The 19,218-nt window shown below is 41.5% G+C and overlaps 1 protein-coding gene across 1 annotated transcript in view; it reads left to right on the forward strand.

The window, feature by feature from the left end:
• The first annotated feature begins 11,489 nt into the window (after positions 1-11,489).
• VWDE (von Willebrand factor D and EGF domains) overlaps positions 11,490-19,218 on the forward strand; it is a 60,393-nt gene continuing 52,664 nt past the window's right edge. Inside the window, exon 1 of the mRNA XM_045006138.1 lies at positions 11,490-11,619. Coding sequence (XP_044862073.1) covers positions 11,538-11,619 — 82 coding nt within the window. The 5' untranslated portion in view covers positions 11,490-11,537. The remainder of the gene's footprint in view (positions 11,620-19,218) is intronic.

Below are 19,218 nucleotides of genomic sequence, written 5' to 3' on the forward strand. Positions count from 1 at the left end.
TCTGAGCTGGAAAGCATGCTTCCAGCTGTAGTGTAGACATAACAAGAGCTTACAGCAGGGATCGGCAATCTTTGGCACACAGCTTGCCAGGGTAAGCACCCTGGCGGGCCAGGCCAGTTTGTTTACCTGCCACGTCTGCAGGTTTGGCTGGTCACAGCTCCCACTGGCCACGGTTCTCCGTCCCAGGCCAAAGTGGGCTGTGGGAAGTGGCACGGGCCGAGGGATGTGCTGGCCGCTGCCAAAGGTTGCCGATCTCTGGCTTACAGTCTAAGGTATATGTCTGTATAGTGCCTAACACAATGGAGCCCCCATCCTTGATTAGGACCTACGGGTATGTCTACACTGCAACTAGACACCGCGGCTGGCCCATGCCAGCTGACTCAGGCTGGCAGGGCTCGAGCTGCGGGGCTGTGTCATTGTTGTGTTGACTTCCAGGCTCTGGCTGGAGCCTGGGCCCTAGGACCTGGCGCTGTGGGAGGGTCCTCGAGTCCAAGCTCCACACTATGCCAGGAAGTCTCCATACAGCAATAATACAACCCTGTAGCCCGAGCCAGAGTCGAGTGGCACAGGCCAGCTGCTGGTGTTTAGCTGCTGTGTAGATATACCCTAAGAGGCCATCACAATAAAAATACAACAACAACAGCCAGTATTGAATAGATAGCAAACAGAACCATTTGGCTGTTTTCATAGAATAATCCTGAAGAAACCTGATACAGAGATTTAAGGAATACGGTATTTATTTAAGTATCAGAGGGGTAGCCGTGTTAGTCTGGTTCTGTAGAAGCAGCAAAGAATCCTGTGGCACCTTATAGACTAACAGTCTTGCATCTGAAGAAGTGGGTATTCACCCACGAAAGCTCATGCTGCAAAACGTCTGTTAGTCTATAAGGTGCCACAGGATTCTTTGCGGTATTTATTTAATAGCTTAAAAATTAAATTACTCAGTACTATAATGAGCCTGATTCTGCAGTACTTTGGGACCTGCATAACTGCACTTGCATAGTCCCACTGAACTCAAGGATTGTCTGTTGTTACAGAATCTAGTACAATGGGCCCTTCAGTACTCACTGGGGCTTCTAGACATTACTGTAATGCAAAATAACTGAAATTTATATTAATTTGTTTTAACACAGGCAAGTTGTAGGTACATTATGATGTAATGAATTTAGCCCAGCTCTTTCAAACTTGGTGTAGTTCAGAAAAAACATAGCAGCTAATTTTCATATTTGATTATTTAAAAAATACGAAAACCTAACCATGTTACTTTGTGCATTCCTGTAGGACAAATGTGGAGCATTTTGTTTACAATAAACACTTCAGATTAATGAAGTCTGTGCTAAGTTCTACATTCTTGTGTAAACCAATGTGTGTCCTTTTAAAAGTCATACCCTGTTCTTTTAAGCACTTTAAAGAACACCATTTCTTTAACCTAAATACTCAGACCCCAACAACAGCTAAAGACAGAGGGTTAACAAAACATTAGAATATCATTCCAACACAGCCAAACTAGATGTGCCAAAAAGAGCTATGCATACTTTACTTTGCTAAAAGAAAGGTGCTGTCTGCAGTCAGAAGTCTACATTCAGTCCAAGAAAAATATACAATTGTAATCTGTATAGGAAACACACAAAACTTATTTTTCCATTGGTGAGATATAGGGAGAATATATGTTCCTTTAAATTCTTGCTTAAAGGCTTACCAGTTTGGCTTCCTGATGGTAAACTGAAAAATCTGTTCAGAATGTGTTCTGCTTCTCTGTAATTCATTTTCTGTTTTAATTCCATAATTTCTTATTAGTAATATTTGCATAAAAACAGAAACTTTGGACCCAGTCCTCAACTGGTGTAACTCCATTCAAGTATTACCAGCTGAGGACTGGCCATTAAGAGTACATCTGTTTCTACAGTTCTACTTCTGATTAGACAAATTCCCACTGATTTCAATTGGAGTAGGAAAAGTACTACACACATTCTAAGTATTATTAGAGTCAAATCCTGAAATTTTACTCATTTATTTACTCAGATAACTGACTTCAAAAAGTTTTGACAGAATAAAATCTGGACTGGGATCTTCTGCATTGGATTTGAGTATTTGTCACTTGAACTTCTAATCAACTGAATGGATCTGATCCTGCAAGCCTTCCATCTGTGGAACTCCTGCTTTAGCATATCACTGCATTTTGCATGCTCTGTCTCAGGCTTTTAAACTGCCACCTGTCACCATAGTATCTGAGTGCCTTCCATGTTTAAAAAAAAAATCAATAGCAATAGCTAACTGCTTATTGGACTTCACAGAAAAAATTAAGGACACCTCTGTATTCCCCGTGGCCAGTGCATGCCCAGGACCTGAAGTCAGGACCTCCAGATTCCAAGACCAGGGCACTATATAGGCCAACAAGAAAACAGTGCGATAATTGCCAAACTTTCACCCTCAGATTTGAATATGAGGTCCTAACAGATTGGTCACAAACTATAATGGTTATGCATGCTGCTATGAATAATTATAATTTAGCAATCTGTTATGCTGCAAGGACATCAGAGTTTTCATTTGATTTCACAGCATGTATTCATCTAATGGCTACTCTGGTAAACCTACACTGTTCTACGTCCAGCAGTGGCCAGAACCCAATCCATCAGAGGAAATTAGGGGAGGGACCCCTCTTCATTCTGCACCATTCTGCAACTTTGCTAAGTTTCCATTGGTGGTAGAACAATCCAGTAATCAGAGATGCAATGCCAGCTGAAGGGGGAGAGGTAGAGCAGCAAGCCATCATAGTTAAAGACAGGCTACCAAAAGGAAGATGAGAAGACCAAGATACTCCTGAATGACACTTATTGAGAGTAGAAGAAACTCAAGTCTTAAAAGGTTACCACGATGGAACCATTGAATAAGAACCAAAAAACGTTGCTGGATTTTTCTACTTGTAGTTAATATTGTTGACAATGGAATTTTTGTGGATCACTTTTAGCAACAAAGGAGGCTGATTAGTACATTTATTAAATGGTGTGAATCTTAGTTTTCAGGAAAAAAGTGAAACCAAACATTCTCTTCTTCTGGATTTTCTTGAGAAGCTAAACCTGAGAAATGCCTGTTGTGGAAATTATTTTTGTGTAGAATATTTTTTTCAATTGGATCCAGTTTTAAAAAAAACCACTAAAGGCTCCGATCTTGAAAAAAATCTTATACATGATTAAGTTTAAGCATGAGTAATCCCGCTGACTTCAGTAGGACAACTTGCATCCTTAAAATTAAGCACACGCAGAAATCTTTGTAGGATCAAGGCCTATGATATTAACAGAGACAATTCTGAATTTGATGATCAAATGTTGTTTGTTCATCACTTCAGTATGTGTAACGTAAGTATTTTGTAACAGAATACCTTTTTCTCCTGGGTATTTGAGCAGAAATAAAATATTGGAATGCACAATTTAGTTAATTTTGAATGAAGCCAAGAGATTTTATTCAGTAATATGTGATTCTCTTTGACAAATATCAAAGTGACAAGGACAAACTTAGGCCTCAATCCTGCAAACACACGTGCTTAGTATTCAAGTCGATGGGACTATTCATGAGCATAAAGTTAAGTATGTACACAAGAGTTTGCAAGATCAAGGCTATTGGGCCTAATCTTTACTCCCATGAGCAGCCTTTCTGAAATGTATGGCCCTGATTCTGGAAATCATCCCTATTCAGGAAGAGAATGTTTAACCACATGCTTAACTTTAACCACATATTTAAGTCCCACTGAAATCATTAAGACATAAGCACATGCTAAAGTGCTTTCCTGTATAAGGGCCCATGTGAGTAATGATTACAGACTCAGGCTGTGATGCAGAGATCCCTTGGCGAAGGATCCCTTGTTCTATGCAAACAACTCTTGTTTTAAACATGACAAACCCACTACACCAAACCCATAAGGGCTAACATGTAAGGTAACTGCAGAAAGCTCATAGCTTATCAAAACTCAGTCATGTACAGGTAATATTTAAGGAATAACATAACTATACTGAAAGTATGCTTTATAGTCTTGAGGTAAAAGTTAGTCACCGGGGATAATATGCCTTGGTGCTGGCCCATTCAAAGAGGGAGATGTTACCCCTCCCTGGTTAGCCAGTGATGTAATGCAAGGCTCATTTGTGTAGCTTTGCTCTATCCCAAGACTATCAATGGAAACCATCAGAGACAACTGCAAACAATCAAAACCACGTGGAGGTTAAAAAGTGACATTACAATAGCCATGAGATCACCCTGTCTCTGAATACAGACAAAACAATTGTTTCTGTATCACAGAGGAGGGAGAGGTCTTCTGCATCCATTCACTGAGGAAACATCTTGTGGAGCAGGAGTTTTCCATGAAAGTTTGGATCCTGGTTCCTGTGAAGCCAGCAAGCTCTACAACCGACTGAACTTTGGGGGAGACCCTACTTTATTAGATAAGAAAGGTAACTATTAATAAGTATAGGCCCTAGTTTGTTTTATTATTTTGTTTTGTATTGTAGCCTTTTGTTTCTATTGCTATCTTGTTTCTAGTGGAACCTCTGTTCTCACTTAAATGAATCTTTGTTCTATTATAAGTGCTCATAAGTGCTGTCCATTACACAGGAGTGATGATTTAAGGTAAAAGTAGTAAACTGGGGTATATAGCTCCTTTGTGGCAGAGGATCTGGGAATTCTCTGAGTAGCCAAACCCAAGGGCTAGTTGTTACAAGAGAAAGTTTCAAAGGGATTCAGGGACTGGGGTGCACCTGTAATGCAAAAACAGGCTAGCACAGACCAAAAGAGAGTGCTTGAGTAGCTAACAGGCTGGTGGCATGAGGGCTGCCGCTACAGGCAAAGGTATATCTTGCTAGAGGCAGGCGGTACTTCAGTGACTTGCAGTCCTGGAAACGCAGAGAACCATCATACAGGCCTATTTTTCCCCCCACTTTATTTTCATTATAGTTAAGCAAGTTGAGTGCACACACAAAGATAAACACAAAAAGATAAAATGAATGTGTGGGAGCATACCACACCTAAATGATTGGTACAATTACACATGTCACTGCTATACCACATTAGGTTAATAAAAAATAAAAATTAGAATCCCATAAACCAGAGGGCTTTATGTTTCCAGACTCAGATGTCCTGGCACATTCTGAATACACTATTTATAGACGTGCATGTGTTAGGTTTCAAGCCATTATGTAGTAAACAGGAAAGATACCTGAGAACCATAAAAAGGGAAGGGCCTGAGCCAAAGCCCATTGAAGTCAATGAAAAGACCCCATTTGATTGAATTTGGCTTTAAATCAGCCTGTAAATACTACACATATGTATTCCACAATTTAGATTAAATCTTGTATTGCTTACCCAAGCCACATTACATTAGATTACTATAATGAAGTCTTTGGGTACATAAGTCCAGTACAGTATATACAACAGGCCAAACATGAAACAGAATTAGGAGCCAAAATACACTAAAGATGTCATTATTTATAAAAGTTAAACAGTGTCAACATGGAGTACGTTTACAAGGCAGTATTAAAAATCCTCTGTGAAAATTTTAAAAGCATTTTGGAATACAAATGCCACTCAAAAGCCTTACAATTTTTAGCAAAGCTAGGCAGTGGAATCTACATTAGCAAATTTAACCTCTTATGATGGTGTAAAATTAGCCATAGAATGAATTCAGTAAATTAATGCATAGGACCAATGAGGATTCTCAGTTCATATTAATCTGGTGCTGTATATTGAAATATGATCTGGAACCAAAGATCCCAATTCTGCACTAAAATCCCTTAAAGCAAGGGTTCTCAACTTTTTTCTTTCTGAGGCCCACCCTCACAACATGCTATAAAAACTCCACAGCCCACCTGTGCCACAGCAACTGTTTTTCTAGATTAAAAGCCAGAGCCAGCATTAGCAGGTAGCAAGCAGGGTAGGAGCCACAGGAGGCCCAAGTTGCTCAGGCTTTGGCTTCAGCCTCACATGGCAGGGCTCTGGCTTCAGCTTTCTGCCCTGGGCTCGTGGAGTCTAACGCTGGCTTTGCTCTCTGGTTTATTTTGGAGGCCTGCCCTGAAACCTGCTCATGGCCCCCCAGGAGGTCCCAGACCCCTGGTTGAGAACCTCTGCCTTAGAGTACATGTAGCCCAGTGCAAGTTTGAGGATGTAGACATCAGGTTTGTAAAAAATGTGACTTTAAATCAAAATAGAATGAATCCTAAATAAAGTCTAAAAGCCGCAATACACTATTAGAAAAATGAGTGGATGTGTGATTTTTAGGACAGAGTTGATTTCTATAGAGATTGATAATATTTTAGAAAAGACACTTCACTTACAGAACACATACACAAAATGGCACAGTTTACTGTAATGGAAAATTATTTTTCCTATTAGAATGTAAGTATAAGGGTCAAATATTCATGGTGTGAGTGTATAAGATAGAGAAGGCTTATTGCCCGCTTCCCCTTTTTGCACCCCCAGCTCAGAAATTGGTCACAATCACAGTCCTTCAGCTCACCTGATCCCATGGCCCAATCTCTTCATGCCCTGCAGCAGCCCACAGAATAGGTCAGTCACCGAGAGGAAGCAGGCTTCACCAGTCACATTCACAGAGTGGTCAGAACTGTGGCAATTACTTGGGCTGATGAGATTTGCCATCTTGTGTATATATATTTTTTCCCCTAAAAGTGCACCAAAAATACATAAAGAAGTCACTATTAAATGCTCAGCAGTTACCTTATCCTAAGCAGTAATATCTCAGGTAGCACAATATTTTCTTACACTTGGAATAGCAAACAGTGGTATCTCAGATATTGTGTATTAACTATGGGTAAATCTTGACTATGGAGGAATCCTCTCACTCAAGCTGTAGAGGAGAGACACTACTTAGAGAAGCTATCTCTAATGGCTGGAGTTGACTCTGCAGTCTTACTGATCAACCATCATAGAGAGAAGGACCTTGTATGACTTCCTGACATTGCTGCCCTTCCCTTGACTGTTGTACCTGGGAGGGCGCAATATTTGGCCTTACAGACAGTTCCTAATCCACACCTAACATTGCTGCACAAGTCTATTCCCAGCACTACCTACATTTCTGCTCCTTTTCATCCAACACCTCTATTTTCTATCTATGTTTCTCTGTGATTTATCACTCAACAGCTTCCTTTATCTTTCTCCCATTCTCTCCTTCACCTCTTCTTTCCAGTACCTCTTTAGCCTCAGTTCATTCATCCCTGTTTAGCAAAATATTTCAAAAGGGGATTAATTTAAAGCATGTGCTCAAGTCCCATTCGAGTTCATGGGACTTACGCACATCTAAATTAAGCATATGCTTAAATGCTTCACCAAGAACCAATAGATTCCTAAAGATTCTAGGAGCACTTTGTCACCATCTGTTAATTGGATGGGGTCTTGCATGATTCATCATGAAATGTGCTAATCTCTTGTAATTAACACCCTATTATGGTCAGCAAAGGTCAAGGAAGCAGCCATATTTTTAAGCTTTAGTGACATTTATTGCTTCTCCCCACCCCCCACTTAGGAAGAAAGAGGGCCTTTGTTGTGAAGGTTTTTTCTGACAGATCTGTAGCTTATTTTCTTCCATTCTTTTCTTGCAAATGTTATGTTCGCTAGAATAATCAAACCAGCCCCATTATAGCAGCCGCTAAATGGAGTGTAAAGGTTGTATTAAAACATTTCCAGTATCTTGTAGTGAATAACACTGAAAATGTTTAAAATCACTGAGTCAAGTTTTCATTTGTCTAAATAACTGTTATGAAAGTTCAGGGATAAAATCACAGCATCTTGCACAGAATATGCCTGTCAGAGAACAGCCAGAAAGTTAAGGCTTTAATTTCATCCTCTTCATCACCTGTCCCACCAGTTCCTTTGGATAATGATACATTGCTGTCCTTGGACTGAATCACTCCTTCCCATGAGAAAGAGGTCCATGGTGAGGAAAACTGAAGATCTCTGTGACAGTGTCATAGAATCATAGAAGATTAGGGTTAGAAGAGACCTCGGGAGGTCATCTAGTCCAACCCCCTGCTCAAAGCAGGACCAACCCCAACTAAATCATCCCAGCCAGGGCTTTATCAAGCCGGACCTTAAAAACCTCTAAGGATGGAGATTCCACCATCTCCCTAGGTAACCCATTCCAGTGCTTCACCACTCTCCTAGTGAAAGTTTTTCCTAATATCCAAACTAGACCTCCCCCACTGCAATTTGAAACCATTGTTCCTTGTTTTGTCATCTGCCACCATCACACATGAGCTCACACAAAACCACTGCTGCATGCCCAGCTGGGCACAAAAGACAAAAAGGTTTTATTTGGCTGTTGCCCCCTTCTGGCAGGGCAACTCTTGCAGCAGTCTTACTCAACATCAGTAGGCAAGACAAGGTAGCAAATCAAACCAAGAGTCCTGCATCAGGCCTACACTCTCTCGGGGAGGCTCTGGCAGGCAGTACGCTCTAGTTTCTGGCCCCAGTCACACTTCTCATAGAGCAAGCCTTACAAGTGTGCTCCCCTTCAGCCACCAAATAAATTATGTGCTCAGCTCCCCTTTTTACCCCTCCTTCCAAGCCTGGCATGTATTGCAGGCATAGCATAGTAGGACTGACTGAGCTTGTAGCAGTTCATTAACTCGTTCCTGGCCTGTGTGAGTTTTGCACACTCTGTCACAATCCCCTCACGGAATTTCTCCCCCATCATTCAGATGGGAGGGTGGGATTTGATCCTTACAGAATGAGCTGGGGGTCTACTTTCAAGCCCCATAGATCTGTGGGAAACCAGCTCAGTAGCATGGAAGTTCTATGCCTCTGAATTGAGTCTGTTCTCTGACAGCCCCTCATTTTCCTGGTAGCCCAGCTCTAGTGGGACTATGCTAACAGGGACTCGCACTGACCACTGCTGCTCTGGGGACTCTTCACTGCAGAGATCTTTGCAGGAAAATGAATAAAGCCTGAGCCTGGTGACTATCTGCAAAGTTGGTTGGGGGTAGAGGTGACAGCTTCGAAAAGTGCATTCTTCCAGCCCCAACCATTACAGGTCTGCTCTCCATTTATCCCAGTCCCCTCCTACTCCCTCTGCAGATACCAAATTTTCAGAAAGCAGATTGGGACGGAGGTGATCTACCGTGGAAGATCCCCTTTACACACAAGAGGGGCTGTTGGTAGGGCATTCTCTGCGAGAGTCGCTCTGTTCTGGAATTCACCCCTTTCCTTTGATCTGCCAGCCAACAGATTTATTAGCCTTCTAGACATATCTTTTTTCTCTCTTCTCTCAGATTGCTGAGAAGGAACAGGGAGGGCTGAAGTGAATGGATTTATGGGCAGTCTGGGTTTAAGTTGTTATTGTTAATATATGGGACAGCCATCTAGACCATCAGATGGGTGCCTATGATTTACAAATGTAAGGTAAGAACTGAATACACAGGGATATTGGGAGCATGAACTGGTTCGTTAGAAGGAAGATTTTTCTCATATTCAGCCTAACCCTTCTCTTTCTGAATTTTGTCCCATTACTCTTAATTATACCTGCCCTTACTACCTTGAAGAACTTCGCTCAGTCCTAAGCAGTGTAGTTGTTGTAGCATGTCAGTCCCATGATATTAGAGAGACGGAAGGTGGCCCAATAAAAGATATTACCTCACCCACCTTGTTTCTCTCAGTCCTCATTGTTTAAAAGGTTGCCTTCCCTCCAGTAACAAAATGGTTTAGATGAAATTTCAGCTGATTCCTTTTCTTATACACATTTCCCATAGCCATTTCATCTGAAAAAAATCTGGCTACTTTGGAACTCAGCTCACCTGAAAGATGTAAAACCCCTGCCAGCTTAACTCTGTTTGACTTCTTCCATTGTTTGTGGCTGTCAGGACATGTGGAGATATATTTACACCCTCCCCAAAGAAATGTTAAATACATCGAGGCAGCCACTGAAGCTATTATATCTATCAGAAAGGAAGCCCACTGTTTTTATGGTGCCTGGATTTTTGGCCATCAAATTCAGTGTTGCCATCGCTCATGGTTTTATTGTGATTCTCATGCTACCTGATGTTCTTAAAGCTCTTGGATTCATGTGATTACAAGATAATTTCAGCTTTTATTTAGAAAGAAGGTAAGTTTCTAGCTCCCATGGCTGAGGAGAAAAACGTTAAAACCTGAACCCTAAAGGCTTTAACACCAGATGGCAAATCTCTCTCCCACCCCCGCACACCACCTTTTTTTTTTCCAAAATCTTAATGATTTTTAAGCCAACATCATAATTTTTTTTTAGAGCCTGGCTCATGGTTTTTGAACATTTGGTGTTAGTAATGCTACAAGCTTCACTTCCACTTAAAGGTTTTCTTGCTCCAATGTTGCAGAATGTTGAATACAAAATTTCACTAGGGTCAAACAGCACCTCTCTGCAGAGACCCAGCAAACCTAAGTGCCTGCCTTACAACAGTCTCTGTAGAATAATAGTTTTCTTTGCAGAAGGTTTAGTAGAATGCAATATGTTGTTTAAGTTTTAGGTATCCTCTGTATACAGTGATCACACTTCCAAACTTCACACGTGCTAAGCCATTTATTTTATGGCTTCGTTTGCAAAAGAGAGGGCGATAGATATATTCTGTAAAAATGTGTATGTACTTGCTGTGCCCATGCATTTGCCAGCAAAAATCATTAAATGCCTGTGTAAAACGGATAATTTGTGCGTGGACACAAATACTTACAAGCCATTTGCAAATATGGGAGCTTTGCAGCCTTCTTTGAAAATCTGTCACCGTAAGGAGATGCTTTAACTCTTATTCTAGATAATGAACTCAAACACTGCAGCTTATAACAGTTACTCCAGTCAGTGTTTGGGTCTTTTGTTGTTGTACGTTCTGGCATTTTAGAGAAGCGTTCAAAATCTAATAAGAAAGCTCTCTGAAACCGGCTTGTTTGCATTTCATTACATATTCTAAAACGGGGGTCCACGTCTGTGAAAACGGGAGCCCCAGAGTGGGGAGCTAAGTGGCGGACCCATTTTCTGGGACGGCGGTTACCTTTGCCGAACTGAAATGCTGGGCAGGGGAAAGGATCCCACCAGCCAAGACTGGGGAGCGTCCCACGCAGCTCGGGGATCTCACAAGCCAGCTGGGCTGCGGAGTCCCGAGCGCTGGGGAACAAAGTCACGCCGGAGAGGACAGCTCCCAGCGCGCTCCCCGGCGTCACAGGTGCCTGTGTCTGGAGGCCAGGCTTTAGCAGCAGCAGTGACAGCCCGAGGCAGCAGGAGAGCGCGCCCCGTAGCCCCTGCCGGCCGCAGCTCGCTCCCCTCCCAGCTCCGGCTGCTGCTGCTGCTGCTCTGCTTCCCGGGAGCCGCCTGCGGGAGCGGGCGCGTGGGGCTGTCCCGGGACCGGGGTGGCTCGCGGTGCCTTTGCCTCGGGAGGCACCTTCGCGCCAGCATCCCCCGCCCCGCCAGGCGCAGGCACAGAGTCAAAGCGGGGCCAGGCTGCTCTGCTGGAGGCTGCGGGGGACTGAAGGGAGCAAGCCCCCAGCACCCCTCCGAGAGCAGGGCAGCCGCCCTCTGGGCAATGCAACTCCCGGCGCTGCGAGCCTGGCCTCTCCGGCTTGGGTTGGTGCTGCTGAGCTTGAAGGCAGCGCCCTGCCAGCAAGGTAAGGGGTGGCGTGTGTGTGTGTGCGCGCTGGGTGGGTGCAGCAGGTGTGTGAAGTAAGATATGGGGGGTGGGGGGGTTCTGAGCAGCCTTGGAGCTATCCCCGAAGCAGAGACTCCAAAGTTATGGAGAGACTGGGACCAACTTAAAGGGGGGGGGGGAAGAGACACAAACCCACCCTGAAGCCCCCCAGGCCTGTGCCGCTCAGGTGGGAACCCTCCACCCCGCTGCTTGTCCCTTGTACCATTAGCTGTTTGCCCAGAGGGGGCACTAGCCCACTGGGGGCCCTAGGCAGGAACATTTGCCTCCCCCCCACCCAACACATAAAAACCGAGAGTGGAGGAGTCTTGAGCTGCACAGGGCCCTAAGCAATTGCTTAGTCTTCTCCCTCCCTTTGTCCAGAAATTTTAACACCCCCTCCCCCCACATGACTTCTGCCAATTGTCTCTCTGAAAGCCAGGTTTTGCCAGGAACACCCAGCTTCTGCTTTGTTCAGCAGGTTCAGGGGTGGCAGGTACTTGCTCCTGTTCTTCCTTGGGTGTGCGGGGGTTATGTCTCCAATGTTGGGAAAGGAACTACTCTGCTAGAGCCAGTTGGGCTTATGTCTAATGGGAGAGGATGCTTCTCCTTATCCACTTCAGTGGCTTCAATATCGGAGTCACACTTGGGCTTTGATGAAATTAATGTAGTATATTTAGTGGAGTGTACCTTTGTCTTCACCTTCATATGACTGAATCCATCCAGAAGCACCAAAGTTGGTTCATCTAAATTATTTTAGTTGCATGTATTTTCCTAAACTGGTGACTATTTATGAGGAATAGCCAAATGTTCCTTTCACTTAAAGGGTATTATTAAATAATTTAAGTGTGATAGCCATTAGCTTTCTTTCATCATGGCAGCATAAGCACTGACTGTTGCAGTAAAGCTGACCAAGGTGCTGGGGAAAAATACTGTTTAACTCAAGTAGATTTTCAGACTACAATAATGCCCAAGGCTTTGTTTACACTAGTACTCTTGTCAGTAAAACTTTTGTCAGTCAGAGGTGAAAAAAAAACCCACCACAACTCTGACTGACAAAAAAGTTTCACCGACAAAAGCACTGGTGTGGACAGTGCGGTGTCAGCGGGAGATGCTTTCCCTCTAACATAGATACTGCTGCTTGTGGTTTAATTATGCTGGCAGAAGAGCTTTTTCCCGCCAGCATAGAGCATCTATATGGGAAATCTTACAATGGCATAGCTGCAGCGGTACAGCTGTGGCCACTGTAAGGTCTGTAGTGTAGGCAGAGCCTAATTGACCCACTAGCCATGTGTAGACTAGTGGACTCACCCCTGCAGTGCCTCCTGCTGGTGACTCCTGGGAATTAGCTCAATTCCAGCTCCGGAGCACCCTCTGCAGGCCAGTGATCTGCCTGTTCTCTGGCCCCTGTGTCCCTCCCTGGACCCAGTGCCCTTTTACATGGGGTGCTACCCCCTGGCTGTAACCCCTTTCTCTCAGGGTCTCTGCTTCCCAGGGAACCCCCACCCTCTAGCCCCACCTTGCCTCAGTATATGGCTACTGCCAGTCATTGTCTAGCCCCACACACTGGGGCAGACTGCAGTATCAGCCTATTCATCACTGGCAAGGTTGGGTTTGGACCTGCTGCCTTGGCCTACCCCTGGGCTGCCCTCTGCAATCCCCAGTACCTGTTAGCCTAATGCTAGGCTGCAGCCTGGGGCTTTCCAGGCTGGAGCTCCCCAGCTCCTCTGCCTTGCCCCAGCCCTGCTTCACCCAGGTACCTTGGGTCTAGCTCCCTGCAGCCAGGCCTATCTCACTCTACAGACAGAGGAAGCCTCTAGCTGCCCCTGGCTTCTCTGCCTTTATAGGGTCAGCTGTGTGTTTGGGGTGTGGCCCCAGCTGCAGGCTGCAGCCACTTCCCCCAATCAGCCCAACCTAAAAGATGCTTTCTCCAGCCACAGCCCCCTTCCAGGGCTGTTTTTACCCCTTCAGGGCAGGAGTCCACCCTGCTACACCATGGTTTCTTCAGGCACATATATACATTAAGAGCCTGTTCCAATGCCAATTGATTCTAATATAAAGCCTCTCATTAACTTCAGCAGGGTTTGAATCAGACCCTTAGTAAAAATGCTATTTTATCAGTCTCCAGCGGGAGCCATGCACTCCAAATCATGAAGACTCCAGTCAGTAATGTCCCCCCTCTTCTCCTTTGTTTCCACTTAAATGTATATTCACTTTCAAGTCTGGTAATTATATATAACTAACTTTAGTGGAAGAGGGAACTTTTAATGAAGGAGAAAAATTCTGAAAAATTCTTTTTCAGTACTACTTTGCTGTTACAATCAACATCTAGAAAAGAAATGCACAATTTAAAATTGTTTAACATTCTTAACTTCTCTCCATTCTTTTCTTAAACATGCCCTATTATCTTTAAATACTGCAGCACATATGGTATGTATTGTCACACCCTGACCTGAGACCTCTGCAAAACCAAGAGTTAAGGATTGTTGTGAGTTATAAGATGTCTTAAATATTTGTTATTTTCCCTTTAAGTATTCTTTTGGGGAAAATCCACATAAAGAATTGTTAGAATAGTATGTTATATGCTGAACCATTATACTGTATTATGTTAACATGTTTACACATCTTTAAGTGTCTTCTATAAAAGTTTAAGAATGTTAAAAATTTAAGTTATCAACATGATAGGCTGCAAGAGTTCTAACATCTGTAACATTTTAATTCATAATTAAAACTATTGCAGTAGCTATTTTTGTATATCTCACTTCTAGTTTGTTGAAAGAGTAATTTTATGGAAATATGTATTATTTCATCTCCATTGCCTAACAGGGCTGCTATGGATAAAGGCTCTGTAACAGTTCTATTTTATATATCACAGCTATTAGGATAGTCAATGGGACTACTTGTTCTTAAAGTGAAGCACAGTTGTAAGCACTTTCCTGGATCAGTGCCAGAGTGCTCAGCACCTTGCAGGATTGAGTCCATAATGAGTAAGCCTTGGCACAGGAAGTGTGGCAATCCTGAAGAAAATGTTAGAATAAATATTAAAACTGAGAAACAATGAGAATCAATACTGAAACTGAATCCTCCTTGAAGCTCAGAGCCTTCTCTTAAATAGTGGTGTGGATGCATGGGAAAGCGTGCAGGTGTTTGGGGAAATGCCCATTGAATATGAAAGAGAAACTCAAATTCCAGCAAATATTTGCATATTTTCCCATGAGTCTCACTGTACTGTTTTTCATCAGAAAATATGTGCTATAGGACCTAGACAAAATAGGAGAGTTTGAGTTTCTAGTGCTCAGTCAAGTGGCTGGTGGTTTCCCATTTTCTATTTGGGAAATATGGTCACCCTACCTTCTAGTGACTGTTCCACATAGAGAATACAGCCTACTATTGTTATCAGTTGATTTGCTAGTTCCAGTGGCCGAGGTCTGTGCTGTGTCTCTAAAGGTTCCAATCCTGCTCATGACCCATGGTGGAATTTCTGTTTTTTCAGTTTTCTTTTTGAAAAAATTAGGAAATTATATACACAAGACCTTAATCCCTGTGTTAAAAGAATGTTAATGTTGCAAAGTCAAACACTCAAAGACAGAAAATGCCAGAAGTGAAGTTGCCCATGCAATTACTGCTATTGTTTCTATGGAGCTCATTGATATAGAAAATTCCATGAGACAATGAATAAGTCTATATTCAATGCAGGGTTTGGATGACATGAAGTAAATAAGGTTTGAACCCACACATTGAATAATGAGGATAAAAAAACCCAACTACTGAATAGATAACCATTCAATGAGCACCATCCATCCTGTGTACTGAATTAGACAGGGGTCCTGTGGAATAAAAAAAGGATGTGATTATATAATTAAGTGGGGTACCATAATGCGTGAGCAGAAGGGGGCAGAATTAAGGTTGTATGGGCTGAGTGCTTTTGAAAATCTCACCATTAGTTTAAAAGTCTTTAGGGTGAAACCATCTCCTAGGCAAAGGTTCAGCACTAGGCTATGCATGACTGTGTAAGCCATATGTAGAAGTCTTAAGTGGATCGTTAGTAGCTGTCCAGAAAAAAAAATTCCCACTGAAAATTTTGACTTTTCATTGAAAAATGGAAAACTTTGAGCCAAATCCCCCAACCCCCCAAATTTTCCAGCTTTCAGCCAATTTTTTTCAATAAAAACTCAACATTTTCATCAGAAAGCACTTTTCACTAACACATTTGTTTAATTGAAAAAAGCCAATTTTCCATTAAAAGTGTTTTTATTGAAATATTTCAACCAGCCCTAGTTTTTAATGCATAAGCCTTATGTCAGCCTGTTGCAAAGGTGGATTTCAGGCATAGTGAATACAGAAGACAGTTGTTCACAATGTGCAATTTAAAAACAAAAAATTGATTATGCTAGTTTCCTAGAGTATCCAGTTATACAACACAAACATTGCACACACAAAGAACACCTAGTTAATATCCCTGATCATAACAGTCATTTGCAGCTGTATTGTGGAGTGGGCAAAAGCAAGGAAAAATGCAACCAGATGTTATAACATGCAACATAATATTTCAAAACGAGAGATACGGAAAAGTTAGCATATTTCCAAAGACAGAAAAAGTTGTGTATGTGAATAGCTGGGTCACATTCAAAAACCATATGCATAATGCTGTGAACTAAGTTAAAATCTCCTTTGTTATCTGATCTTTATTTTAGAATTAATGATCCTATGACCTTTTGATAGGAAAAAGTTTATAATTACTCTGACACTATGCCAAGAGGTAGAAATGATATGCATAATCAATATGATATACACATATCAGATTAAGATTTCAGTAAAATGAAAAGTTTGTCTGATGTGTAATTTGACTCAAACATTATACTTAGTCATAGAGAAGATAATTAGTACTATTTGTTAGAGAAGAGATTCAGTTACAGAAAGGGAACCACTGAAGGCACTGCCACATTGTGTAGGTAGAAGAAAACATAAAAGATAGAAGACAGAATGAAAATTCTGATTATGGTTCATGAGCTACTTACACTGAAGCCTGTTTAGAGAACATTTGAATAATATATATGACTGACCTTTGATTCTCATAAGGGTTTCCCTCAAATTCCTATGAAGGATAAATTCTCAGTAAGGTCATCCTGTATGGACATGACTAGCCTACAGGCTATTGCAAGCAGTGCGAAAAAAAACACAGTAGTGACATAGTCCATCACATCCACTTCCATCTGCACTTAGATGATGGAAGATAAAGCTATTGTTATCTGCTTGAGTTGCCTAAAGGCATAACAGATTAAATCACCAGGCTTTGGAAGACTGTAGGATCCTTATATTCTGCTTGAAAGAGATGAGATCTTTTGTTTCACTAGGACATCTTCTGCATTAGAAAGAGAGGATTGTGTGATTTGGGAAGCTTACTCACAAGTACATTTATCAAAACAGTGATATGAAAAACTTGTATTACCAATGCCAGAGTGAATTAAATGGATACATTATTTTATCCTATATATATATATATATATATATATATATATATATATATATATATATACTATCAATATGAGCTAATTGCATCATACAGCTTGCAAATAAAGATTCAACAGATAAAGATACAAAAACTGAAGAAACAGTTGTGGTTCACACTGCTAGTATTCAAATGTCAGATCAGCTCCACTCCATTTGCTTGGTTTATAGTTCTGCTTGGCTTATGATTCTAGTATGGTGAATGTTAAGATTAAATGTATGAATCCATATAATAAGAAACACCTTAACAATTGGCACCAACTGGTGCCCTTTTTAGTAGTTTAACAAAAGGCAGTCTGCACCACTCCTAAATATTATTCTTTACCTCTTCTGTGGGTAGACAGAGACTGTCTATTGCTGGCAGTATCAATCTGGTATTTTTAATAAGCAATGTAGTTTTAATTTTTTTAAAGTTAAGATATTTTCATGATCTAGCTTCCTTTCTTAAGAAAGAGCAGCCATTCACAGATTTATTATATATGGTTTTATCTGTAGAAATTCCATCAACAAGAACCTTCTTACCTTTAACGGATCAGCAAAGACATCCCAATGTCTCAAGATCAGAAGCTCAAAGCTTTTATTGTTTTATTTCCTAGAAAAGTTTCCACCTTTTTAAAAGCTATGGTTAAAATTTCCTTCACATTTAGCTTGTGGAGTGCCTTTCGTTGGTTTTAGTAACTGCAGTTTTAAGACTCTGAGGCTAGAACATCACTTAGATGTGCAAAAATATATCCATGTCTGTGCATGCACAGTTATATTTACACTTGCTACAATTCAGTGTATGAGTCAGATAGCCTTTTGTGTATGTAATTAAATGCCTACCCATTTCCACACCCAGTTGTGGTAATTGCCTGCACATATATGGTGTTCTTGTGCAATTTTTACATGTAGATCTCCAGTTCCCTTTGGAGTAATTTTGCTCATCATATATGGGTTTCTGTCTGTTGTATGTCAGTTTCAGTTGACCACACTGTGAAATGATAGATTGTGTGCATGGGACCTTTGGAGAGTCCTTAGTCCTTTTGGAGTAAGATTTTGACTTTCCTATTATATTCTTGACCACCTTCTCCTATTTAAAATTAAAAGGTTTCATATACAACAAATGAATTATGAAGTTAAAACCTTGAGCAAAAGTATTTTTTGCAATATTTACATAACTCCATAATTCTTTGAGCTAGGCTTAAAGACTAACATAGTTATCAAATCATGTTTGCTGTCTACAAAGGTAAGAAAACAGCCATTATAACACAGATACCATTAATCATGGCAAAGAATTGTGCTAACACATGATTAATTTTGTAGTGAAAACAGACTCTTACTGTATTTGACAACTGTAACTTAATTTGGGACTAATGAGACCAGAGTTTTGGGACCTGATCCAAAGCCCGTTGAAGATAATTGAAATACTCCCATTGACTTTTATGGGCTATAGATCAGGCCTCACTTCACTTCATTTCTCAACTCCTTTTCCTGTTCACACTGGGTTGGAGTTGCCCACAATTCCTCTTGGAGTTTCAGTCCTTTTCTCTTCAAATATCTCTTGACAGAGTCTTTCCATCTTATTCTTGGCCTTCCACATCCTTTCTTGCTGTTCTCTTCCTCCCATGCTTTCTTTGCTGATTGTTCTTTTCCCATTCTTATCACATGACCACCCCACCTAAGACATGCACTCTTTAGCCTATCTGTCATTGAGAGTTCCAAGTTCATCTTCCCTCTAATTTCTTTCATACCCTCCACTTGCCTGCCATTCTCCTCAGTCTATTATTTTCAGCTACCTGTATCTTCTTTTCTTCCATCTCCGTAAGATCCACAGTTTCCAAACCATAGAGCAGGCAGAGATAAATACACACAGCATACACTTTTCCTTTCAGTTTGTTATTGGTCCCAGAGTACACCTGTCATGTTTTTTACTTCCATCCATTCACATTGGATTCTTCTTTTCAGTTCTCCAGATCTCTCCCTGCTGGCATTAAATGTACTTCCCAAGTACACAATTCTTTCCTTTGATTCAACTTGTGTCTGGAAACGTCAATCAACAACTCTTCTTCCACCTTCCCTACTTGCATAACTTCAG

Source organism: Mauremys mutica, chromosome 2 (genome assembly GCF_020497125.1).
Source record: "Mauremys mutica isolate MM-2020 ecotype Southern chromosome 2, ASM2049712v1, whole genome shotgun sequence".
Lineage (NCBI taxonomy): Eukaryota > Metazoa > Chordata > Testudines > Geoemydidae > Mauremys > Mauremys mutica.